The sequence below is a fragment of the Lynx canadensis genome, chromosome C1 (genome assembly GCF_007474595.2).
Source record: "Lynx canadensis isolate LIC74 chromosome C1, mLynCan4.pri.v2, whole genome shotgun sequence".
In the NCBI taxonomy this organism is placed as follows: domain Eukaryota; kingdom Metazoa; phylum Chordata; class Mammalia; order Carnivora; family Felidae; genus Lynx; species Lynx canadensis.
Window position 1 is genome coordinate 33,522,835 of NC_044310.1, and position 26,958 is coordinate 33,549,792.

The 26,958-nt window shown below is 49.8% G+C and overlaps 1 protein-coding gene across 1 annotated transcript in view; it reads left to right on the forward strand.

Moving 5' to 3' along the window:
• CFAP57 (cilia and flagella associated protein 57) overlaps window positions 1-26,958 on the forward strand; it is a 79,813-nt gene that overhangs the window by 38,228 nt on the left and 14,627 nt on the right. The window contains exons 15-22 of the mRNA XM_030325101.1: window positions 519-709; window positions 4,298-4,471; window positions 5,628-5,786; window positions 7,951-8,094; window positions 12,555-12,671; window positions 14,020-14,154; window positions 14,237-14,380; window positions 21,732-21,864. Coding sequence (XP_030180961.1) covers window positions 519-709; window positions 4,298-4,471; window positions 5,628-5,786; window positions 7,951-8,094; window positions 12,555-12,671; window positions 14,020-14,154; window positions 14,237-14,380; window positions 21,732-21,864 — 1,197 coding nt within the window. The remainder of the gene's footprint in view (window positions 1-518; window positions 710-4,297; window positions 4,472-5,627; window positions 5,787-7,950; window positions 8,095-12,554; window positions 12,672-14,019; window positions 14,155-14,236; window positions 14,381-21,731; window positions 21,865-26,958) is intronic.

The window sequence follows — 26,958 nt, forward strand, 5'->3', positions numbered from 1 at the left end:
GCTTTGTCTGTAAACAGGCTGCATTTATCCCCTGGACCTCACTGTGGATTTTACTCCTGTGCATTTCCTTGTTCATTACACACGTATTACTGCATGCCAGTAGGAGTTACCGAAAAGTGCAGGTCTGGAGCCTGATAGACTGCCTTGAGTCCCAGACTTACCACATACTTTCTGGGTATTCTAAGGAGTCACCAAACCTCACCTAGCCTCAGTTTTCACTCGTCTTCTGTAAGAAGAGGTGCTAATAACTGTTTTGCATATTCAGGACATTCTTCTTGGCCCTGGTTCCCTAAAACACCCCTCAGCCCTTTCCTGGAAACCTTCTGCCTAGCCAACAAGGGGAGGGAGTTTGGCTGCCTGACCAGCTAATGGGGTGAGGGCAGGTGAGAAAGAGCTGGGCAGGTATTTGAGTCTCAGCTGGTGCTGGTAGGTGGGTGGGAGGGCACCAAAGGCTCCTGGGTGGCCCTGAGGTGGGTGCTCCTGTCCAGTGTGAAATAACCTTCCTTGCTTCTCTCCAGAGTGTTGCAACAACCAAAAGTTGCTTCTAGAATATGAGAAGTACCAGGAATTGCAGCTCAAGTCCCAGAGGATGCAGGAGGAGTATGAGAAACAGCTTCGGGATAATGATGAGACCAAGAGCCAGGCCCTGGAGGAGCTGACAGAGTTTTATGAGGCCAAACTTCAGGAAAAAACCACCCTTCTGGAAGAGGTACTCACCGGAAGCTGAGCCGTACCTCCCTTTTGCTGTGCATCCTGCAGGCCTGGCCTGTGAACAGCCCAAAGAGCTGTGGGAAAGCTCACTTCAACTCCTTTCCCTCCCACTCCCTGCTTTTAGCATCCAGCCTTGTGTTAGGCCCTACACCGTTTGTTTCCCCTAGACCAGCGGGCCCAGTGAGCTGGGAGGTGCTCCGTGTTAGGGACTGAAATTCTAAGTTTGTATCTGTTGTCCTAGCCTAACTGTACCTTCAAGCCTTAAGGACTGGAGAGACCTTTTTATTTTTATTTTTTAATATTTATTTACTTTGAGAGGGAGAGACAGACTGAGCATGAGGGGGTGGGGGGCGGGCGGGCAGAAAGAGAGGGAGACACAGAATCCGAAGCAGGCTCCATGCTCTGAGCTGTCAGCACAGAGCCTGATGTGGGGCTCGACCTCACAGACCCAAGAGATCATGACCTGAGCTGAAGTCAGACGCCCAACTGCCTGCGCCACCCAGGCGCCCCTAGAGAGACCTTTTTAGAAGCCTGTAGGACCTGGAGAGGAACGAGGGCCCTAAACAATGGGGAAGGTGGTTGCCTGAAACCCTTTAGCAACTTCTTATGCCTTACAAGATGAAATCCGTCCTTCACTGATTTGACAAACACAGATGGTCTCTTCTTGGTTTAGAACTCAGCTTGAGTGCTGGGTGACCAAGAGAAAAACCGGGGCCTGGTTTTCAGTCATGTGAGAGAGGCGGCCACACAGATGGATACTCAAGAGAGGGCTGCACAGGGTAGCTGGGGGATGCAGACCTCCCTGAGAGGCCAGAGAAGGCTTGCAGGAGCTAATGAGACCCAGGAAGAATAAGAGTTAGAACAGGAGATGGGGAAATGCAGGAGGGAAGGGCAGGCAGGCAAAGTCATGGAATGTTCAAGCAGTTTGGGTTGCCAAAATAGCTAGTTTCCCAAGATGAAGAGAAAACCGAGAAGAGCCAGATGGCCGCCTTTTCTGCATGAAATTGCAACAGATGGCGTACTGTAGGTGAGGGGGCGGGAGAGTCCTGAAGGTGTGGAATGAGTTTGGAAGGGAATGACCGAGAAGACGTCTGGCAGGTATGCAGCTGAGAGCCCAGCCGAGGTTGTAAACGTGAGTCCCAGCAGCATTAATCCACCAGGCCGTGCGCTTTTCCCCAGCAGGGCTCGGCAAGCAGGTGTGTGAGCGAGGGGGACGCACAGCAGCCCTGATTCACAGCTGGGGTGTGACCGAGTTGTGCCGCCGAGAAATACAGGTGGTCTGCTGAACAGCCATCCGGTCCAGGCCAGAGAGGGGTAAAGAACCGAGAGCCTGGAAGATAGTGGAGGAATCAAGACAGGGCCAGGGGACGTGGTGAGCCTGAGAGCTGGGCCTGCATACCTGGGGGGCCAACAGAGAAGTCAGCTGTGCTGAGAGCAGGGCCTGGATTTTCAGGCTTCCGAGGTGGCACCATTCTGGGGATGGACCTGAGAGTGAGTGGCTCAGGTAGAGGCGAGGTAAAGGTCAAGGCACCCTGGACATTATAGGACCCTCTGTAACCACCCCCAGTTACGGCAAGGAGGACTGGGGTGGCACCCAGAAGTCCACAGTGAGCTGGGAAGTGAGCAGGCAGTGGCGGATAAGCAAGGTGAGAGGTGGAGGGTGGAGGTCTCCTGACAGCATGGGCCTCAGACAGAGCAGGCTGAGCTCCGACAGCCAGTGGGGATGTTCCCTGGCACAGCCACCCCACCTTGGCCCTGCCCACCTCCCCAGCCCCGTGTCCTGCTGCCCCGTCCGGCTTCTTCCCACCCAACGACGTGGGATGGCCACGTTTCCCACACAACCTCTGAGCCTCTGTTCTGGATGATTCTCTTCACCTGGCAGCTCGTCCCCACCCTTACAGAGACTCAGGGCAGGAGCCAACTCCTGGAGGAGTTCTTCGCTAACCCCTGTCCCCTCCCACAGGGCTGAGCAAGCCTTTCTCTGTGTGCTCAGGCCCTCAGACCCCTTTCTCTTACGGCCTACACGGTAGCGTCCTGTGTTAATATCTCTTTCTCCGGGGGAACTTCTCAAGGGCAAGGACTATGGCTCACCCATCACTGATTTTCAAACCAGGGCCCCCCTGGCACATCCTAGATGCTCCAGAAATGTTTGTTGACCTCCAGTAAACTGATCTGAGCTTGGCCTTGGGGGCCGAGGTGGAGGGAATCAATGTGCCCTGAGGGGAGAGAGGCTGGCCTTCCTCCCAGGACCCACACTGTGATCACAACCATTTCTTCTTCTGAGTCAAAGATTTCAACTCAGAGCTTCCCTAGGGAGCTTCCACCTGGCATGCCTTCTCGCCAACCTGGCTGGCCTACTCTCCTTTTTAGCGACATCTACCAGAGCAAGAGCAGTCGGCTGGCGGGCGACTCTGGGACACAGAGCACACCTTGCCAGGCTTCCGTCCAGCAAGGGCCTGATGACGTGTGGTGGGGAAAGGGAGAAGCCTTTCTTGGGGACCCAGTTTGAAAACCATCTTGTCTCTCTTCACCCCTGAAACACTCACTCCAGGGATGGTACATGCAGTTTGGGAGAATGCCAGGGTCAGTGTGAGAGAAAAAGGATCTGTAGCTTGCACCACTTGGGGGCAGTAAGCAAAGAGGAGTCACACCCGAGTCACTTCTCAGACTCCACCAGGCAGAGGTGGTTCTTCCAGCGTCCAGGCTCCAGGCTTGCATTCATTCATCGCCAGTGACGTGCCAGCTTCTGTGCAGGGTGTTCCCGGTGGTGAGCAGAGAGATGTGGCCCTGCCATCAAGGAGCTTCCAGGAGCCTGTCCAACAGGCAATTGCAATATAGCACAATGTGATGGGGGACGTGCAGGTGATTGGATTAAGGAGCAGGAGGACAGAGTTAAAGGTTCACTCTTTTGGGGCGCCTGGGTGGCTCAGTCAGTTGAGTGACCAACTCTTGATTTTGGCTCAGGTCATGATCCCAGGGTCATGGGATCGAGCCCCACGTCAGGCTCTGTGCTGAGCATGGAGCCTGCTTGAGATTCTCCTTCTCCCCCTCTCTCTTGCTCTTCCCTCCTCCCCCACTCGTGCTTTTTCTCTCTCAAAAAGATTTTTTTAAGGCTTCACTCTTTTATTCAGGTATTGAGTACCAACTGTGTGCCCGTGCCGGTTGTACCCTGGGAACTCAGCGGTGGGCACGATAGACCAGGTTTCCTTCCTCGAGGAGCTTACATCTAATGGAAAAGGCAATCAAGTACTTCCCAAATATAAAATTACAACTGTCACAGGTTCAGTGGAGGAAAGATAGAGGAAGCGTGGGTGTCAGTATAAAGAAGACCAGAGATGGAACAGGTCTGGGGGTGTTGGGAGGGCGGTCACTGAAGGGGAGCCTACAGCCACATCTGGTAGGAAGAGAAGGGAAGGCAGAGGACAGACAGGAGAGTGGAAGGTCAGGGGACCCAGGGCCTTGGTTCCCATTTCTGTAATAGCACTCTGTCTCCCACTCCCCATGATAGGCCCCACATGCTCATCTCACCCCGCGCCCTCTCAGCACAAAAGGGTCGAGTGCCTTTTCTCCCCCTTCCCTGAACCAGGCACAGGAAGACGTCAGGCAGCAGCTGCGAGAGTTTGAAGAGACCAAGAAACAGATCGAAGAAGATGAAGACCGAGAAATCCAAGATATCAAAACCAAGTACGAGAAAAAGCTTCGGGATGAAAAGGAATCAAACCTGCGACTCAAAGGAGAAACCGGCATCATGAGGAAGAAGGTATCGCACGTGTGGTTCCCCGACAGGCCTGGGCACAGGCAAGGGCTATATTACCAATGTCTCTGCACCGCCAGGCAGATGCACCCTTAACATCTCTCCGTGGCACTGTCCCTTCTCTGTCCTTTTCACCGGAATAGTGACATTTGCCCCAACACCGGATGGACACCCCAGACTTTCATTTATGGGCTAGTAGGATTTAGTCAGTTTTCAGAGTTAAACCTCAGGTAGAAACAGAAATAAAGGTCAAGTCCCCGCCAGAGGTGTCATCAGGGTCTCAGTGCAGGGAGCTGTGGGCAGAAGGACTGGGGTGTGGGATGCTTGGTTTATAAGGCAAGACACATGTTTATTGTCACTGATGGTTGGGGTGAAGTGGGATTCAATTCACAGATCCTTGTGGAATTGCCACAGTTTCCCCAAAATGTTCAGTGTTAGAGAAGCCAAGTTCAAAGCAAACTCACATTCCTTCCTATTAGAAATCACCCTACTTAGGGGCGCCTGGGTGGCGCAGTCGGTTAAGCGTCCGACTTCAGCCAGGTCACGATCTTGCGGTCCGTGAGTTCGAGCCCCGCGTCGGGCTCTGGGCTGATGGCTCAGAGCCTGGAGCCTGTTTCTGATTCTGTGTCTCCCTCTCTCTCTGCCCCTCCCCCGTTCATGCTCTGTCTCTCTCTGTCCCAAAAATAAATAAACGTTGAAAAAAAAAAATTTAAAAAAAATAAAAAAAAAGAAATCACCCTACTTAATCCAGGGAACCAGGGACAATGTCCTCTTCCCTTCTTAGACATGGCCAAGGTGGCTCATCAGTTACAGTATCTGTGACCTTAATGGGGCATGGATCCCAACATTTCAAGGTTGGCAAGGTCCTGGAAAACTCTGGGTCCACTCAGGGACCCCGACAGCCCATCCTCACGGAAGGGGATGGGACTGGATCTCATCAGACAGAATGCTACATCACTCGTGCTGCCAGGGAAATCCCCAAACTGTCCCAAATCTCCAAAACTTCACTCCTAAAATCCCAGAAATGTTGGGTACTAGACATGTTTTCAGGTCACAGGTCGGTGATGTGTTGGGGACCTCTTTAAGTTCACCGGCATTTGGGAGGCAGGGAGGGAAGCACAAAGACTTTGGTGATCTCTGTTGCTGCCATTTGTGTCTGCAGTTCAGCAGCCTGCAAAAGGAGGTTGAAGAGCGAACCAATGACATTGAGAGCCTGAAGAGGGAGCAGGTGAAGCTGCAAGGGGTCATTAAGTCCCTGGAGAAGGACATCCTGGGCCTCAAGCGGGAAATCCAGGAAAGAGATGAGACGATTCAAGATAAGGTGAAGGCTCACCTCTGCCCTCCTTCAACCACCACCCAGATGGATGGACCCAGGGGAGGAGAACCAAGCTCCGGAGAGAGGGTCCCTGAATGCTTGAAACACATTCATTTAACCTGATGGGGATGAGTGGTCTGTGAAGGGCCTATTGGGTGCTGGGTGCTGGGCCGATTGCTGTAAACACACCACACTCAGTTCTCCCGGCCACCCCAGGGGCCATGAGGGACCCCTGTAGAGCTCAGGAAACTGAGCTCCAGGTGGTTTGGTATCTTGCCCAAGGTAATACAGTCGATAGGCGACAGACTTGGGATAAGAATCTAAGTCGGCTGACTGCAGGGCCCCTGCTCGCCACGGCTCCAGGTGTCCTCGGGTGACCTCGGGTCCCCACAGACGTTGCACACTCCCTGCGGTTGACCTACAACTGCCAGGCTCCCCAGAAAGCTGGGATCGCTTTTCAGAATGCCTTTCTCACAAAGCACTTAGAAGACAGGCACATCACATTTTGTGAGGCTTACCCAAATTTCGTAGCCCCCTGCTAAGCAAATCCAGGATGTGTGCCCTCCTGCCTTTCTCCTCGCCATTCCTGCCTCGGGTAGGCAGAATTCTCCAGTGGTTGAGACGGTGGGCTTTAGCCCTGGCTAATTGGGTTCCAGCACAGGCTTTGCCATTTATCTGCCACAGGATCTTGGGCAATTTCTCTAAGCCTTGTTTTCTCACCTGTGAAGTGGGCCCCCTCGGGATCTGATAAGGGGAAACGCATGAAATTTCTGCATGTGAGTGTTTGTGTGTGTACCTGGGTGTTTGTGTAGGGAGGGTCCAAAGTTCTCTTCCGATTCTCAAAGGGGGGTGTTGATAAGAAAGAGGTTAAGGCCTCCTGACCTAAGATTGCAACAGTCTCCTAACCAGTCTAACGGACTTCCTTCCCACTTCCTACCCCCGCTCCCTGCCACCATACTCTGTAATTGTGTCACTCTTCCCTTTAGAACTCTGCCATAGCTCCCCATTGCCTGTGGCAGGGACAGCAAAGTTTTTTCCGTAAAGGCATAGGTAGTAAATATTTCGTCTTTGCACACAGCATGGCTTCTGTCGCACTACTCAGCTCTGCCACTGTGTTGTAAAATCAGCCATACACAATGCATGAATGAGTTTATGAAAACAGGTCAAATTTGATCCAAAGGCCATAGCTTGCCAACTCTAGGCTCCTGGATACATTCTGAATCCCCTTTAAGCCAACAGGCAAGACCCTGGCCACTTAGTGGTACAAAACAACAACTCTTGGGGCGCCTGGGTGGCTCAGTCGGTTAAGCATCCGCTCTTGATCTCAGCTCAGGTCTTGATCTCAGGGTTGCGAGTTCGAGCCCCACGTCGGGCTCCGTGCTGGATGTGGAGCCTACTTAAGAAAAACAAAACAAAAGAACAGTAACAGCTGTTTTATTCTCTCAGGTTCTGTGGGGCTGGCATTTGGACAGCCTAAACAAGATGGCCTATCTTTGTCCCTGATGGCAGGGGCCTTGCTGGGCTTCAGTCAGGGATGACACAAATAGCTGGGCGTAGAAGATCATCATCCAAGGTGGCTTCTTCATTCATACTTCCCAGGGTGGCTGGGAGGCTGGGCTCCACGGGGACTGTCAACCAGAGTGCCATTGTGCTCCTCAGCCGGGGATTCTCAATGTAGGGGAACTTGCTCCATAGCAGATGGCCTCCCTCAGAGCACAAGTTCTAAGAAAACCAGGTAGAAGCTGCTTAGCCTTTTCTCAGCTAGACCAGAAGCCACACAGCATCACTTGAGCAGCATTCTTTGGGTTACAAGCAAACCGTAAGTCCAGCCAGATGCAAGAGAAAGGAATTAGATCTTCCCTCCTGATGGAGAAGCATATGGTCACGTTGCAGAGAGCCTGTGGGATGGGAGATGCTGCTAAGGCCAGCTTTAGAAAATGCAGTCGCCTACAAGCTATATTTGAATGAGTGAATGAATGCTGAGTCCCGGCACAGAAGCCAAGGAGTCAGTGCTACGGCCCTAGTGGGGGAGCCAGCCTCTGTTCCCCCAGCCGGGAGAGCAGCCTGTGGCCTCCTCTGTCAGGTCACAGGATTTATGTCCTTTCCCTAAAAGGTTTCCATATACCGGAGCCTCCTGCCATCTCTTACTTCTCTCTCATCTCGCCCACAGGAGAAGCGCATCTATGATCTGAAAAAGAAAAACCAAGAACTGGAGAAATTCAAGTTTGTACTCGACTACAAAATAAAGGAGCTGAAGAAGCAAATAGAACCACGAGAGGATGAGATCAAGGTGATGAAGGAACAGATTCAGGAGGTGAGAACCATCTGAACCACTCTGGCCTCCTGGACTACTGTCGCCTCCCCAACGGTTCCTGGCTGGGGTAGCAAGGGGGTGGCGGGGGGGGGGCGATAAGAAAAACCCCTCCTCCCAATCCCTGCCTTGTCCCAGGGTATGCGGGCCTCCACTCTGTAGAGGATGTCACAGGAGAGGCCCAGTGGGGACTCAGTTGTGCAGGAGTGAATGCTTTAAGATTTGGCATGCGGCCGGACCTTAGGTTGTGCTCGGGCCCTCCGAGGGAAACCGCGGCTCTTGGGCCTTCAGCCACCAGGGGGCGGTGTGTACTCAGCCACCAGCCCGTCGCATCTGAAAGCACCCTCCTCCAAATGAACCTTTTTTTCTCAGTCTGGAAATGTTGGTGGGGGCGTATGCAAAGCTGCAGTGTTTGGACTCCATCTGAGGAGGAATAGGAAGTCATGCGAAGTCTCTTGAGCAGGAGAGTGGCAGCCTTAAGTATGTGTTCTGGGAAGCAGACAGGAGGAAGGTAGAGAGGAGAGATTAAAAGCAAGATCAACAGGACAAGGGCTCCTGAGATTCCATCGAGGTACAAGTGGCCCCCGTTGGTCCCTCCACCCCATTCACAGTGCATCTCCTTAAGCCGATTGCAGCCGTGAGGTCCATGGTTGATCAAAAACCAAATTCCTGCCTTCCCCTCCCTTCTGTTTCCTGTTTCCCAGTAAGTTACCACAATCCACCCACGTGCTTAAGGTACAAGTGTAGAGTTTTCTTGATTCTTCCCGCCCCCCCCCCCACAATGGCTGTATCCAATGATCGCCAGTGCCTATCTGATGGTCTTTCCAGAGACCTCTCAAATCTAGCCCTCTTTCCTCTCTGCTGCCTCACCTGGGTGCAAGCCTCTGTCATCCCTCATCTGGACTTGAGTCTAGCCTCCAGTCTGATCTCTCCACACAGAGGCCACAGCGAACCCCTAGTGGTGTCCCATCTCACCTAGAATAAAATCCACACCCCCTACCAGGGCCCTGCATGATTCAGCTGCTACCCCTCTCCAATCTTGTCTCCAGGCTCCCTCCCCCAGCGCCAGCCCAAAGGCTTTCTGACAGTTCTGAGGCTACGCCAAGCTTTTCCCATCTTGGACCTTTACAGTGCTGCTCCCTCTGCCCAGAAGTGCTCAGATTATGACTGGCGGCTTCTCCGTATCTTCCATGTGGAGGCTCCTTTGTCACCTCTTCAGGGAAGCCTTCCCAGGCTACCCTATCCAAAATGGCCTCCCACTCCCCATCCACGTTCGCTCATTGTGCTGAGCAAGGATACAAGTAAAGTGTGTCAGAGAGCATCGATGGCCCAAGTAGAATTGGATACCCAGGAGCTCTGGTGTAAAAAAGCAAAGCCTTTTCTCTAGGAGGCCCAGGAAAGAAGCCAGGTGGTAGGATCAGTCCAGGGCTAGAGTGTCCAGAGATGGTTTGTCATTGTGCCAGTGACTTTCTCCTGGCCTCTGGAGAAAAGCAGGATGTTCCCAGCCAACCACAGAGCTGCCTCATCTGGGCCTCCTGCCATTCTTGAGTGACCTCAGGGCCCAAAAATGGCAGCCCAGAAAAGAGCAGAGGCCCCACTTGCCTGGAAAGTCAGTGTACTGCCAGCCCCTGGAAATCACCATCCCATGGGCCCCCTCCTCATTTGTCAAGTGGATTTACAGTTGGGTCAGTTACTATCCACCCCAACACACCTGAAGGATTATTCACTTTCCCGTCAGTAACTGGGCCGACCACGGCATTGACCCTCAGCAGGGAATACGCCTGCACCTTGAGAGTGATTCAAACAGGGCCCCTCCTACGCCACGCCAGTTACCACCAGGGCTGAAGTCCGGACCTGATTCCTCCCCTGGAGGCCTCTGACCTTGGAGCTTCCTTCAGGAGGTCAGAGGCCCATTTGGCCCACCCGCTGTGGATCTCGTGTGAAGTTCTTTTTCCTCCAAGAAGGAAGCTGTAAACCCTCCTCCGTGGATGAAAATCTAATACTTCCTTGATTCGGTACCTCCCTGCACATATACTTTTCCAGCTTCTCTTCAGTGCGATGGGACTATCTGCTTCCTAGGGAGTGTTCAGAACCTTATCATTTTACTTCACACCCTTGTTTTTTCATCTAGTGCGAGGTTTTCTCATTTTAACATCTTGGGGCGGATAGTTCTTTGTCACAGGGAGTCCCATGCACTAGAAGATAGTTAGCAATATCCCTGGTCTCTGCCCACTAGATGCCTGTAGCAACCCTCCCCTCCCCCCAGTTGTAACAACCAAAAATGTCTCCAGATGTTGCCAAATATCCTCTGGGGGTAAAATACCTGTTTCCTGCCCCCACCCCCACCGAGAGTCACTGAGTGTGAGGAGAGAACACATGGAAAAGTAGATGGGGCTTTTCCACCAGGAAAAGGATACTTGTTCCCACATACTGGCTAGTTTCCTAGCTGCCCGGCCAGCTATTCAAACTCAGCATGTTTCACAATTTTTCTGTGAAATACGTTATTTTTGTTCTCAGTGGCTTTTGAGGCTTTGCCCGTATTACTTCCTTTCTAACCTAATCTGTCATTGCTGGCTTCGAGACCATGGAAAAAGAGGCACAGCCAGCTGTAGGCACTCAGACATGACCTTGGAGAAGCGCCTTGCTCTCTTTCTGCCACCATTCCCTTGGTCTGGGCCCCTTCTCACCCCTGACTGGTGTGCCCGGCTCCAGTCGTGCTGTCTCCGGTAGGACCTCCGCATCAGGCCTTCTAAGGCGCAAACCATGCCACCCGTTGGGTAAAACCTGCCAGGGCTCTGAGATTTCAGGATAATGGCCAAACTTCTGGGCGGCATGAAGGCACAACTTCTCCCCACGTGAGCCTCTGCCCCTGGGTCCTGCATGATCCAGCTCAGCCGACCTCTCCAGCCCCTCTCTCCCTCCCTCACATGCAGCCCCCTGGACCACCTGTAGCCGGCAGAGAGGCACCCGGCTGCCCATGGCCCTGGGCCTCTCTGTGCGTGGCCTGCTCTCTCCGCCTGGAACTCCCCTTCTCCACTTTGTCCTCTAGTACCTATTTGTCTTGTGGAACTTGACTGAACATCCCTTTTCCAGGCACTGCCTCCCCGCGTCCTCTGCACGCAGAGGGTACTTTCTACCTGGATCTTCCCTCTTATTCCTCTAGACCTCACGGCTTCTTGCAGACGGACGCTCCGTCTTCATCAGTTCTGTATCCCCGTGCCGGTAGTGGCCGCCAGCCCTCTCCAGTGGACACGTTCGTTCTTTAGCCACACACGTCCCCACACTCCCTGTGTCCTGCACAAGGTGGTTTGATGTAGCACCAGCGTGTCACGTTTACCTTTTCATTCCTCTTCCAGAAGGCAGGCTATTTCAAGCACCCCTCTCCTCCCTCACCGTGGCTCCCCTTCGCCTTCTACACTGGCCGCGCATTCACTCGTTCAGATGAATACTGAGTGCTGACTTCATGCCAGGCGCTGAGCCAAAGGGCTATTCTGTCTATCCAGATTCTTCCAATAAGTTTGATAACATTCTCCTGCAAGCTGCGCCTTTGTGTCCAGAACGTGAATGTGGTGCATCGGGGCTTTCCGATACCCCCAAAGATGGTCAGGAGCCTTGAAATCTGACCGAAGGGCCTGGGATAGGTTAGAGGAGCTACTCCATCCAGCCACTAAAGAACCCAGTGACCTGTCCCATCCCCCCAAAATAGCGCCCCTCTCTATTAACAGGAATACTAGTGTCCACCAGATACGGTGTGTCAAGCAAACCTCACCCCCCTTGGCTTTTGGCAGAAATCGGATCAACTGAGAATTCACCTCCACCTGCTCTCGTCCTAATCAGAAGCTCCAGTTGTCATTCATGCGTCTTTGGTTAATACAAATGCAACAATGAATAAAAATCTTTCAGAAGCTCATTGGTGGCTTCTTCCTTCTCTTTGGAAGATGAGATAGTCTCCTCAGCTGTACTTTTACAACCTTTTCAACAGAGTGATGAGACGGAGGTTCCTTAGGCTGGGGACGCCTACCTGCTGGTCCCTTAAAACGTTGTGCTTTGGGATCGACTCTGATGGCTTGCGGCCCCAAAGCGTCGAGATTCAGTCACACAGTTTCATAAAGTAGGCAAGGAAGGTGCTTCTGTGCAGAACCCTGCCTCAGTTTCCAGGTCCCAGTACGTGAGAGTCAAGAAAAGAAGGTCATCAGCATGGCCGAAGGAACGGAAACTCGGAGGGGGCAGTTCTGAGGCTGGCTATAGAAACACATGATCTGGGTTAATACACCCACCAAGGGATGGGGGCCTACCGGGGTGGCCAGGAGTTAGGAATATGGTTTCATTCCAGACGACATAGGTGGGAGCTAGAAATGTCCTGGTAGCTGGGGACACCTTCCCACCGATAGGCTTCAGTTCCCAAATATTGTTTGTATTCCCTTACTTTCTTATTCCTGACTTTATCCCCTTGTTCTCCGTAGATGGAAGCAGAATTGGAGCGTTTCCATAAGCAGAACACGCAGCTGGAGCTGAACATCACAGAACTGTGGCAGAAACTAAGAGCCACTGATCAGGAGATGCGCAGAGAGAGACAGAAGGTGTGAGGATTTTCAGAGTCTGGCGGATCTTGGATTTAGGATCTGGCACCGGTCTGCAAGGGGCAGCTGGCTTCTGAGAGACGGCGCCAGCCCATTGCTAAGATACGTTCCCATTTTAACTCTCCCCTCACTTGCTCACAGCCCTGCCTGGTTTCAGGCCCATGCAAATCTACATGACTGAGACTAAGATGACTTTGGGTGAAGTGCTCAAAGGGAGCGGGGCCGGTTTCATAAGGACGCTTGCAGCATTGGCTTGTTTGGCCCGGGGAAGGAATATGCTCAAGAGGTCATTGTAGTCAGTGGCAAAAGGTTTTGACTACCAAAAGAAAGAAACAAACAAACAAAAAACACACTGAGGCAAGGAGGGCCTCGGAAATTGTCTAGTCCAGTCTCTTTAGGTAATAAATAAGGTAGATAAGGCCAGAGAGATGAGGAGGTTAAGAAAAGTCACCCGGTGCCCATAGCTAAGTGGTATACTGAGAGTCAGCCCTGGGAAGGAACTAGGTCTTCTGGTCCCGGGCTGGGACGTGGCTGTGCCGCCACTCCCTGGCACAGGGCACCCCGTCGTGTTTGTGGAATCAGATGGATTTTTCTCCGTTCCCCACATGAAGCACCGACTCTGGGCTAGGTAACAGTAGAAGCCACAGAGCAACCAACGTGACACAGGTCCTGCCCTTTACAACCCGAACAGGTTGCTAGGGGATCTGCGGTGTGTGCATATTAATTGTAATGCAAGATGAAGGGTTATGATAGCTGAACAAAGGGCCGTGGGAGCGAAGAGGGAGGAGAGACCCTCCAGGTCAGGGGTAGAGGAGGATGGGTGTCAGCAAGAGGAGGGTGGGAGAACGAGCCTCTGGCCCAAGTTTGCAGCTGAACCGATCTGCCCAATCTGGTCATGTTTCCACTACTCGCTCACAGCAGCCCTCCTGACTGTCTGGAAGAATAAACCCTGGGTGAGCTAAGAAGGGGGACATGGGAGCTCTGGCCCAAGGACCACTAGAGAGAAGCAATACGATCCGTCTTGGCTCAGGAAGGAATCGGGTGACCACTCACACTGCCTTTCATCTTTTAAGGTGTGGTCCTGAAAGGGACCCAGAGGCAATCCAGGAGTTGCCGTGCGGCCTTTTAAACATGAGGCTGTCCAGGCAGCCACCCCCGAGTTTTAGTACGTCTGTCTTTCGGCTACACACCTGCCTAGGTGTCTGTGTCCACTGCGGGCCCTGGCGGTCAACTGTTGAGTCCCAGATGAGGTGTCCTTTGTCTTCCTGCTGCCATGTGCCTCTGCCTGCGCCCTTGCCCGCTCCCTGCAGAGCCCCTGTGGTGCCAGACTAAGTCCTTCTGATTGCAGGAGCGGGACCTGGAGGCGCTGGTCAGACGGTTTAAGACAGACCTTCACAACTGCGTAGCGTACATCCAGGAACCCCGGCTTCTGAAGGAGAAGGTCCGAGCTCTCTTTGAGAAGTACGTGCAGCGGGCAGACATGGTGAGCTCTGCCTCCCTTTCCCCAACCCCCCTTCTCTCCCGGGTCCCCGCTCCCTCCTTAAGAAGCCTGGCTGGCCCATCAGGTGGAGATCGCAGGGCTGAACACGGACCTGCAGCAGGAGTATGCCCGTCAGCGGGAGCACCTGGAGAGAAACCTGGCCACTCTCAGGAAAAAGGTGGTCAAGGAGAGCGAGCTGCGCCGCACCGATTATGTCCGCATCATGCAGGTACCTGCGCATCCCCCAGATGTAGCTTTCTCTACACCTTTCTCTTTGAGCCCTCTCCTCTGACCTCCCGGAGCCTGACCTGGCTGTGACCATGGCCAAGAGCCTCTCCATGTTTTTTCTAGGTGTTTCCATGCCCACCCCTGCCCCGCCAATACCCGTTCATTTCTATCACCCTTCCCCCCGGCCACTTCACCAGGCACCCGTTCCTTTTTTCCGCCCCTCTTTATCCAAAGTGTTCTTGTGTCCTGTCCCCCCCGACCCTTGCCCCGCTCCGGCCCTCCATCCAGCTCTCCAGAGTCACTCTCTCCTCTTTTCTGTAGTTTCCAACTCTTATTTCACCTGATTTTCCTTTGCTGCTTTTTATTCTGCTGCTTGTATTTCGAGACACACCCATCTCCACACCTCTTCTACCTTTTCTGGGCCTCAGGTCCCTTCCCTTATCTCTTGGGTCCGAAGCCAACCACACCCACCTCTCGTGTTGGCCTCACTGTGTCTACACCCACCTCCCCGGGGATCCTGCGTCAGGCTCTCCGGAGAGCCTGACCCCATTACTGCCGCCTCCACTGATCAGCACTGCCGATCAGGATTCTTCTGCCAGATTTCTGTTTGAGTATCAGTATCGTCTGAGGCAATTAATGCGATTTAATATCAAAAGAGAACATCAGAATCACATTTATAAGGCACGTACCTTTTTATGTTTATATTGCTTTAATGCCATAATTAAAATACCGGGATGGGGATGGGCCGCAGATTGAAACAAACCAGTTCCCAGCTCAGCCAGTCCCCACATAGGTGCACTGTGATTCAGGCCGGTGGGACCCAGGCGTGGTGGGTCTGTGCCGTCCATCCCACAACCAGCCCCCCACACCATCAGACCACTGTCCTGCTCCTGGCCGCGAGAGCGGTCAGAAGCCCAGAGAGAGGAGCGCATCCATTTGGTGGCACCCTTTTGGCACCAGCAGCTGGTGCACTGAGCCCTGGCTGGCGGTGTCAAGGCCCCCCAGGCATGGAGAGCCCACTGGAGCCCTGGAGTGCAGCATGCTGGGCAGTGGGACCAGGGCGACTACAGGAGCAGGTGACAGCCGGTGGCGTCGCTGTGCCTTCGTCTGCGCCCTGCCAGCAGAGCACAGGCCTGAAGGGTTCTCCAGGGGTGGGGTCCCTCTCTCCACGCCAAGCGGATTTGGGTAAAGCAAATGTCAGTCCCTGGAGAAGGAAAAGGAAAGTGAAGACCACAGGCCAGCCAGGCAGAGGGTGCAAGCATTGGCACGAGGCCACTCAGGTCAGGCATAGGTCTTTGGCTCCCAGGTACCCCAGAGGCCACGTGCCCGCTCCTGTGAAGCAGGGTGAGATGGTAGAAGGGGCAAGGAGACACAGCAGGGCCCCTGCCCAGCCCTACTGCTCCCTGAGGGCTGGTGGAGGGAGCCAACAGCCAGGGGAATCCCCAGAAGAGCGTTTTCTGGAGCAGCATGGTAAACTCGTGTGCTGTGGAGCCCTGTGGATCCATAAACATACCCCAGGTAACTGCATGGAGCAAGACAGGATCAGCAGGCAGGGTTCTGGGTCCCCACCCCTTAACCAAGGAGACTCCTTGCTTATCATAGTGGGCTCTGGGTCAGAGTTTGTTTGGAAGAAAGGAAGGGAAGGAGGGTGGAAAGAAAAGAAAGGAAAGCAAAGGAGAGGAGAAAAGAGGGAGAAGGAGAGGAAGGAAGGAAGGGAGGAAGGGAGGGAGGGAGGGAGGAAGGAAGGAAAGAAAGGGAGGGAGACAGACTTTCAAAGCTACTCTTTTTACTTACAAAAATTGTTTCCTTCTTTGATCTTAAGTTGAAGGTGAGGGTCCAGGCCAGGACCAGGCAAGGTGTCAGGGCAAGAGAAACAAGAATGGACACTGTCTAAACCCGGTTCATCCTGCCTCAACCACTCTTACTGGGAGACCTTGGGGGAATTCCTTCACTTCTCCAGGAACCTCCTTTCCTGTCTATAAAATGGGGAAGAAAGTACCAGCCTCCGCGAGTTACTGCAAGGATTGAATGAGAGAACTAATGTAAAGCATTAGGCACTGGCCTGGTATGGAATAGGTGCTCCAAAATGCTATCTCCCTTCCTGTCCTCCAACCTAAAGACCTACTGAAGAACCAAGGCAGAAATCAGTGGGAGAGCCTGGAAGGCCATCACAGCTTGGACCAGGCAGGTGGCCTGGGGACCTGATGCCTTGCTCTGTGTTGGTAAGGACCTGTATCCGCAGGTACCAAGGCCCTGGGGCTTCAGTCCAAAGAGGTCAAGGAAGGCCAAGGCAGATACTCATTAGAAAACACAGAAAATGAGGTCACTGTCTCATTTATATGTTCATACAGGAGAGCAGGGCCTCTCCACTCGTTCTCCAGCATGCTTGCCGATAAGAAAATAAGAGTTGCTTTGAATACAAACAACTAGGACACACATTCATTCAGGACACAATATTGAGGGCTTCTCACGTGCCACACTCTGTGCCGGCCATGGAAGATTCCAAGATGAATGGGGTAGCACGCCTGCCCTCAGCAGTTCGTGGTAGGAAACTGAAACCAGATACAGATAAGCACTGCTAGTATGGCATATCCAGTGCTGTGTGCCCCTCATAGAGGCAGGCTTCAATTAGGGGAAGAGGCATTTGAGCTGTGCCTTGAGCAGGAAGTAGAAACAGCAGGGAGCAAGTGGGGGGAAGAGGCTTCCAGGCAGAGAGGACACCTGAGAACAGACAGGGAAGAGTGAGGCCTGTGGGGTGTCTGGGGACCCGGGCGTCCAGACCCTCCTTTATTGCAGAGCACCGGGGCAAGAAGAAAAAGCCCACTGGAGAGCGAGTAGCTTAGGGTCCCCGGAGAGGGCTTTCCTTGCCACACCAAGAAGCAGCAAGTTTGTCTTAGAAGCAGTTGCCACCCAAGGTTGAAGCAGGTAGCGGGGTAGGCAGGGTGGACAGGCTGCTGGCACAAGGCAGGAGGCAGGGCACCCCATTTGGAGATGACTGTCTGTTCAGCGGAGATGAGAAGACCTCAGAAGGGGTAAGTTGTGATATCAAAGAACAACTCAGAGTAGAAGTGGGATGTGAGAGGAAGACTGAAAGAGGAGCAGAGAGATGCCTCATCTGGGCGGTTAGGCAGATGTCCGCCTCACCAACTGTGGGTTCCGGAAGGACACCACTGACGCAGGGCTTCCGAGGCCACGGAGCACATCTGTTGCGTGCTTCTTCCACAGAGGCAGGCCCTGCCAACATAGGTAAGGCCAGTAGGGGGTGCTATAGGTATTCCCTTCCTTCTTTCTGGGCCGAAGGCTCCATCAGGGTCAGTTCCTGCCAGGGCTCTCTGTGTAGCTCCTTTGTTTAGAAGGTTGTCTATAGAAATGGACTTAGCATTCCCTAGCCAGTCACTCTTACAGACCCCAAGACCTGGCACGTGATGGACCCCAGGTCACATTTTTCCCGCAGCAGAGGAGCTGGGTGGGGGGCTGGAGGGTTGGAGGGGCTTTTGTAGGTGGTCCTGACCAAGGAGGGATCAGGAACAGAAGACTCAGCAAACCTGCTGCGTCCACATTTTAAACTCACACAGCTACCCAAGGCATATACAGTGGACCTCAGTGTGACCTCTGGATTCTCCAGAACACAGACCATCCCAGAAAGCACTTTAGGGAGCCCAACTTGTACTTTTTGGGGGCTCCCATGGTCGTCATCCGACGTGAGGTGTTGGAATGGGGTGACGTCCGTGACAGGTGGAAAGGAGAGTCCGGGAGACAACAGTTGTAGAGGAGCAAGCACTCAGAGGCAGACACGACCAGATTCAAATCCCAGCTCTACTACCACTAAAGCACTGCCTCGGCCTCAGTTTCCTCATAGGGAAATGAGTCTAATAACACCTTCTTCGTAAGGTTGTCCTGGGGATTAGATGAGTTATTGCATGCAAAATGTTTGCCGTGGTGCAGGGATCCGGTCACCTCTTGAAGTTATGATTACTCTTGTTACCAGCAGCAGCAGCATCCAGCATTTACTGCCTCGAATCCTGCTTGCTCCCTCTTGGTTCCAGGCCTGAAACAGTCTTCTCTCTCTCCCCCACCTCCCCAGGAAGTCCTTCTCCCACTGGGTGTGCGCCCCTCTTCAGACTCTCATGGCCTCTCTAAGCATTGCATCCAAGCTGGACCTCCTTTGCCCGGCACAGTGACCAGTGCATAGTAGGCTTTCAGAGTCAGTGAATGAATGAACGAGTGAAAACAATGAGTGAACAGAATGGGGAACCGGGCTGCATTAACGCATGGGTCTCGATCACACTCTAGTGGGAACTGGGTCTTATCCTAAAGGCCCATTAGGGTGGCAGGCATCATGGAGGCAGTGGGTTAGAAACAGGCATTCAAGGGGCGCCCGGGTGGCGCAGTCGGTTAAGCGTCCGACTTCAGCCAGGTCACGATCTCACGGTCCGTGAGTTCGAGCCCCGCGTCAGGCTCTGGGCTGATGGCTCGGAGCCTGGAGCCTGTTTCCGATTCTGCGTCTCCCTCTCTCTCTGCCCCTCCCCCGTTCATGCTCTGTCTCTCTCTGTCCCAAAAATAAATAAAAAAAAAAACAAAAAAACGTTGAAAAAAAAAAAAAAAGAAACAGGCATTCACACCAAAAAGTACTGGGAGCCAAGTCCCAAGCAGGACTGTCAAGGATGGGGGCGGGCGGGGGGGGGGGGGGGGACACTAGGGCAAGGGCTCCATTTGGGGCCATTATGGTAATAGAGGGGAGAGATGCTGAGAGCTGGGTTACAAATGGGCAGCAAGAAAGGTGAACACGAGATCCAGTTCAGACACAGAATTGACAGGACTTAGTGATAAAATGGATGAATATGATGCAGAAGTACCTCAAGACCTGGCCAGAGAGGACTGGACAAATGGTACCTTCCGTCTCTAATCTTCAATCTGATTACTGTTACTTTACCGAATGAGGCAAGAGAAGGGAAAGCTAAGTGATGCCCATGAAGTAGGGGAGTGGACAGAGCCCCGAGCCAGAGGAAGCTTGCCTGAGTTCCCTGCGGGCCCTCCTGTGTCTCCCGTCTGTCTCTTCTCCCCTACGCAACCTTTACCCCCTGGTTTGTAATTTCCTTGTTAGTAAGAATCTCATCTTATTCGGCTTGATATTGCTGCATTAGTTATTCATTTGCTATCCGTTCCACAAATATTTATTGAGCGCCTCTTATGTGCAAGGTAGGGTCCAAGGTCTTGGAACCAAATACATACATATTTAATCGATCACGTCATGACAGAAAGTCAGCGCAGAGAGGTTTCAGGGGAGGAAACTGGCAGAGAGTTTTGCTGGAGAGCATCTGGAAAGGAAGTGTGGGAGATTCATCACTAAAGCCTGGGTTGGTTAAAATAGTAAAAGATCAGATGGAGAAATCTGCTGACTTTATAGAAAAAAAGGCACAAAGCCCAGCCTGAAAACGAGGGATCAGCAATAATTGGGCATCTCATCCAAGAGGGAGAGAATTTTTTTTTTTTTAACGAGGAATACTGAAATTAAGTGGTATACTGAAAATCTGAAGGTATATCTGACATGCTCAGATAAAGGGGCTCTGGAGGGAAAGAATATGTTAGGGTCTCCCCAGTTCAGGCCCTGCTCCCACTTGGGCTCCACAGGCATATCCCCATAACAGAAAAGTGGTTGTCATGGCTCACAGACAATAGTGCTTGGGGTCACCCTGTTTTCTGGGCTGACTCCATGCTTACCGCTATGGAGACAGTGTCCGAAGTGGTGGTTGTTCCTGGCACAGGTCCGTTTTATGTGGCCTGCATTGGCCTTTTTTGGCATTCCAACCCTCAGTGGCCTTGCTACCCATGGATTGCCTGGCCCTCAGGCCAGCCGCAGCCTCTCTTAGGAGCTGGCTCAAAACTTAGAATCTCAGGATCAGCCCCAAGCCTACCGAGTCAGAAGCCACATTTAACAGGATCCTTAAGTGATTCGTTTGCACTGTCACATGAGAGGCACTGCTGAAGACAAGCCGAGCAAAGAGTACTCTAAAAGCAAAGTAGCCAGTCCCTCTCTGGGCCCATGATGACAAGGACATCTCCATGGAGCCGCCCCGATGCCCTCAGGCTGAGTGTGAAAAAGAAGGCAGATTTGAGGTGTGAGAAGGAAAGAGAGAAGAGACTGCTTGGTCCCAGGTGCAGAGCCCTCACCACAGGCCCCCAGCAGGTTCCACATCCTCACTCCTCTGCACCCGCCTCTCGCTTTGTGTCCGGGATACAGAACAACCACAGGTCCCCCCACACCAGCCGTGTCCTACTTCTGTGCCTTTCTCTTGCTGCTCCAGTTGTGTGCGACCCCTTCTACCCTCTCCTTGGTAGCTCCTTCAAGCCTCAGCCCAGGGGTCAATTCCTAGGACTCTGCCCTGGTCATTCGGGCAGAGCTCTGTGCCCCACCCCTCCATTGCATCAAGGTGGCCGCCACGCTCAATTACGCCTAGCTCCCCCGCTAAGCCCTAAGCTCCTCAAGAGCAGAGGCCAGGTCTTAACTTTCTGTATACCTCAGATCAGCACAGTGCAGCATAGTAAGTACTCAGTAAATATTGGATGGATGGATGGATGGATGGATGGATGGATGGATGGATATTTGTCAAACACAAGAGAAGTGAACTATCAATGGATATAGCAAATGTTAGTTATTCATTTGCTTTTCTGTGCTCCTCAGTAAACAGTATGCTGCTGAAGGCAAAAACCATTTCTTATTTCTATCTTCATCCCAGGGCCATAGCAAATACCATATAAATTTAGGTTCAACAGGGGTGCCTGGGTGGCCCAGTCAGTTAAGCGGCTGGCTCTTGGTTTTGGCTCAGGTCATGATCTCACAGCTTCGTGGGTTCAAGCCCCGCATCAGGCTCCGCACGGACACTGCAGAGCCTGTTGGGATTCTCTGTCTCCCTCTCTCTGCCCCTCCCTCACTCACACTGTGTTTGTCTCTCTCTCTCTCTCAAAAACAAAACAAAACAAAAAAAAAAACTTTAAAAAAAAAGTGTAGATTCAACAAATGAATGGGGAAAGATGAATAAAGGATAGCACAGTATTTTAAGAGCTCAGAGTTCTGGAGCCAGACTGTCCGAGTCAGAATCCTGGCTCTGCCACCTGCTCTCTATGTAATTTGGGCACATTACATAACCTCTCTATGCCTCAGTTTCCTCTTCTATAAAATTGTGATTATAATAGAATCTCTTCATAGGGTTATTATGATACTTCAATGCATTTAAATTCATATGAAGTGCTTAGAAAAGCATCGTTGATGCTGGAAAGGGTCTAGATGCAGGCCCTGGGCCCATTCATCACTCATCCATCCATACTCACTCTCTCTTCTTTCTTTTCTACAGGAAAATGTCTCCCTGATCAAGGAGATCAATGAGCTCCGTAGGGAGCTGAAGTTCACCCGCTCCCAAGTCTATGACCTTGAAGCAGCTTTGAAACTGACCAAGAAAATCCGACCACAAGATGTTCCAGAGACAGGTAACGTCACCAGTGGCCAAGGGAGATGAACTTGGGGATCAAGGGACCAATGGCAGCCACAAGCAGATCTCCGTTTGGCTTCCACAGCTGCCTGTCCCCAGTGTCCTCCTGTATCAGGTCACATCTACCCCATGGCCTACTGGGAACCTCTCTATGCCGCACACCTGCTGTCCAAAAGATCTTTGAGGCCCTTGCCACATTCAAACATGTGCACAACCAAAATCCTTGGGGTTAGTTCTGGTTTTAGAATTCAGAATCTTTCCAATTTTAGAAAGAGCTTACTATCTACTGCATATTATATAACATCCCTAGAGGAGTCTGAGGCAGGTCCCTGAAATCAAACACATTCGTATTTCTGTAGTGAAACATGAATATTCACACTGAACTTCATAAATTTTAAAATGTTCTACATATTTAGAGCTTTTGGCGCTTGAGAATTGCAGATAAGGGATTGTGGACCTGTACAGTTAAAATAAAGACAAGAAGAAATATTAGAAACTACTTAAATGGAAAGAGGAAAGAATGACATTAGAAATGTTAAATGAGTTAATTACTGCAATCATATCCTAAAGTTCCTCTGAATTTCTGACAGCTGAGGCAAAAAGAGAAACAAAGAAATATGAGCATTTACGTAGTCCTCATTTATGGCAAAAGAAGGTTTTTGGCTTTTTTCCTAGGGAAGACAAACCTTACATTTTGTAAGAAACTTATCACATGGATCCTTATAAAACGGATGTTGAATAACACAATGGACAGCCTTTAACTGTAGGTCTTCAGACAATAAAAAATCATTCTTCACAGGGCGCCTGGGTGGCTCAGTCAGTGGGACATCTGATGTTGGCTCAGGTCACGATCTCACAGTTCACGAGTTCAAGCCCCGCATCAGATTCTGTGCTGACAGCTCAGAGCCTGGAGCCTGCTTCGGATTCTGTGTCTCCCTCTCTCTCTGACCCTCCCCCCACTCATGCTCTGTCTGTCTGTCTCTCTCTCTCTCTCTCAAAAATAACAAACATAAAATTTTTTTTAAATCATTCTTCAGGTATGCATTTCTTATCTGGACAGTTGATAAAAACCAAGAGTATAAGGCATTTCTATGGAAAATTAAGTCAATGCAGTTCAAGTATATTGTTTTCTGGTGGCTCACACTCAGGAATAGAGCTTAGAAACCTAAGCTCAGTGAATGGACACCTCCCATGGCTGTGGACTGAGTCTCTCCAATGTCAGTCACCTCGTGTACTGTGGCCACCTAAGAGGTTATCGTTGGGAGAAGGTGACTAAAGGACATGCAAGAACCCTCTGTACCATTTTTGTAATTTCTTGGCAGTCTTAAACTATCACAAAATTATACATATAATTGTGTTGTCTCATCTGCCCTTTTTGTTAGAGCCAAGGAGATAGTTGAGACAAGAGTAAACTCTCTGAGTAGTACCTGAAGTGGCAATATCAGGTCTAAAAAACTGACATGACAGCACAGTATGTGTTACAGAGTCTAAGATACTTCTTAGAGATGAGACCATCTTCCGTCAAAGGTGAAGCATAAATGTGCCTGTGAACAACTGCAGAGCTTCTCTTTTTTTAATTAAAAAAATTTTTTTTCGTGTTCATTTATTTTTGAGAGAGAGACAGAGACAGAGCGTGAGCAGAGGAGGGGCAGAGAGAGAGGGAGACACGGAACGCAAAGCAGGCTCCAGGCTCCGAGCTGTCAGCACAGAGCCCGACATGGGGCTTGAACCCGTGAACCGTGAGGTCATGACCTGAGCAGAAGTCAGACGCTCAACTGACTGAGCCACCCAGGCGCCCCTGTGAAGCTTCTCTTTAAAAAATATTTCAAATATGCCCAAGCATCCTAGCAAACAATCAACTGGGACCTCCTCAGGATACTGTCTGATATAGCCAAGTCTTATTACTATTGTGGAAATTTTCAGACGTATGCAAAAAAAATGAGAGACAAGCCTAATGAATTCCCATGACTCCATTCCCTGACTTCAACAAGTATCAGCTCCTGCCACTCTGGCTTCATCGGGATCCATAGTTCCCAGTTACTGCTATTTCCTCTCACATCACCTTGGATTATTCTGAAACAAACCCAACATCATATCATCTGTGTGATACAGTTTTACTCAAGGAAGATTTCATTTGTAACAGTTGAAGACAAGTATTACCAACTGTCTGCTTTGATCATGAAGAACCTGTCTGACTTCTAATTTTGAACATGGGCCTCCAAGACAAGTCAGCTCAAGATATGCATGCTCAAGTTGTTTAAGACTGACCAATTCAGTTAGTTTTTAAGAACTCTTTATCTGAACAGGACACGTTGCCATCCCCAAACCACTTTTTTAGCTTTGGCAGCATTTATATTAAGTTTTCATTTACATAACAATGAACTAGCAGGTCTAATAGAGAAACCTGCATGCTTTTCAATTACTAAAACCACATAATTAGAACTTCTAAATAAAGATGGCTCATTAGAAACCTACTAACATGGCATAAGTAAGCCACAAGATCAAAGAAAACACAAAAGGAAAGAGATACAAAATTTTGAAAGCTGGAAAACAGATAGATGAGTGGTAACTGACTTCATAGACTCCTAAGCCAGAAGTGGGGAACCTAAAAGAAACGTAATGTACATCACAGAACCCCACAAAGGCTCAGGAATTAGCAGAAGCAGATATCTCAGGAAATGGGGGTAAAGGTATGACTGAAGAGGAGGGAGTCTTTAAGAAGCTGTTAGATCTATCTGGTATCCAATACAGTGGCTAAAAAATAGATGGATCAGGTCCATCATCATTAAGTTCTTAAAGACCAAAGAACAGAAGAAAAAATCCTTCAAACTTCTAAAGAGGATAGAGGGAGGTTTCGTGCAAAAGATAAAAAATTCCAGTTGCAGGATACAAAATCAGTACACAAAAATCGGTTGCATTTTTATACACAAACAGTGAGCAATCCAAGAAGGAAATTAAGAAAACAGTTGCATTTATATTAACATCAAAGAGCATAAAATACTCAGGAATAAACTTAACCAAGCAGGCAAAAGATCTGTTCACTGAAAACTGCAAAACATTGCTGAAAAAATTAAGTTACCAGTAAATGGAAAAACACCTCCTGTTTGGAAGATTCAGTATTGCTAAGCTGTCAATACTACCCAAAGCAATCTACTGATAGTACAATCGCTGTCTCAATGATATTTCTTTGCAGAAATAGAAAATCCATTCTAAAATTCATATGGAATCTCAAGGTATCCCAAACAGCCAAAACCATTTTGGAAAAGAAGAGCAAAATTGGAGGTCTCACACCTCCTGATTTCAAAACTTACTGCAAACTATAGTAGTCACAACAGTGTGGTACTGGCATAAAGACAGACTTACAGACCAATGGAATAGAGTAGAGAGCCCAGAAATAAACCCTCACATAGATGGTCAAATTATTTTCATCAGGCGTGCCAAGACCACTCATGGGGAAAGGACAATTTTTTCAGCAAATGGTGCTGGGAAAACAGGATACCCACATGCAAAAAAAAAAAAAAAAAAAAAAAAAAGGGAAGTTGGACCCTTACTTTATATCATATACAAAAATTAACTCAAAGTGGACCAAAGACCTAAATGTAAGAGCTAAAACTATAAAATTCATAGAAGAAATGTAGGAGAAAAGCTTTATGACATTGGATCTGGCAATGACTTCTTAAATATGACATCAAAAGCACAGGCAACAAAAGGAAAAATAAATACATTGGACTACATCAAAATTTAAAACTTTCATGCATCAAAGAACACTATCAGCAAGAGTGAAAAAGCAATCCACACAATGGGAGAAAAATACTTGCAAGTCATATATCTGATAAAGGACTGATACCTAGAATAAATAAAGAACTCCTACAACTGAATAATAACCACAAAAAACTTTTTTTAACAAGCAAAAGACTTGAATAGATATTTATCCAAAGAAAATACATAAATGTCTAATAAGCATATGAAACGATGCTCAACATTACAAATCATTAGAAATATGCAAATTGAAACCACAATGAGATGCTACTTCAGGTCCATTATGATGCTTACTATCAAACAACAAGTGTTGGTGAGGATGTTGAGAGGGAAAGGAAGGAAGGGAGGGAGGGAAAAAGGAAGAAATGGATTCAAATCAATATAGAATGAATTGGGAAACTATAGGCTAACTAGAGGGGGAAACCTACCGCACAGAGGGAGATATATGAGATTAGTATCTGTCAGTCTTAGCTCTAGATGAAGGAAAGGAAAAACAAGAGAAAAGATCTCACCCTGAGAACTCCTAAACAAAAGCCCAAACTCAAGCAGATTTAAGTCCAGAATTTATACATAATTTACAAGGTTGCTCAAAGCAACCTTGGCTGAAAGTTTAGTTTAACTGGTAGTGTCCCCAGGCCCCAAGCAGAAGCAAATGCAAATTTTCTATGCAAGAATACATTTTAAACCTAGTTGCCAAAGAATTCCCATAGATAACATTCTAAGGAACATGAACTCACAATCAAAAATCACTAAATACATGAAGAAATAAATCACCATGAGTGAAAAAGTATCAAACAGAATAAAATCAACAAAGATATTTAAGGATATTTAACATGTTTAAAGAAATAAAAGAAATTTGAAAATAAGACAAACTAAGAGTCTCCCAAAATTGGCTAGGTAGATTTGAAAAAAGAACCAAAAATACTCCTAGAAATAAAAACTGCAGGTTGTAATTAGACTCAGTGTTCAGACTGAACAATAGGTTAGATATATCTGAAAGGAGACTTTGTGAACTAAAGGAATGAAAAAATGACCCAAATTGCAGCCCAGAGGGACAAAAGGTATAGTTGGGATGGGATAACCCAACTCACGTCTAAGTGAAGTGTGAGAAAGGGAGAATGGGGAAAGGCAACAACATGATAAAAGCTGGAGGCTTTTCAGAATTGATGAGAGATGCCAATCATCAGGTCCAGGAAGCCCAATGGAGCTGAAGCACTATAAATAAAAAGAAATCTGTATCTGAACTATAGAAAACCGAAGATAGAGATATTAAAAGCAGTGAGAGAACAGATTGCATATAAAGACTAACAATTCAATTGATGCGTGACTTCCC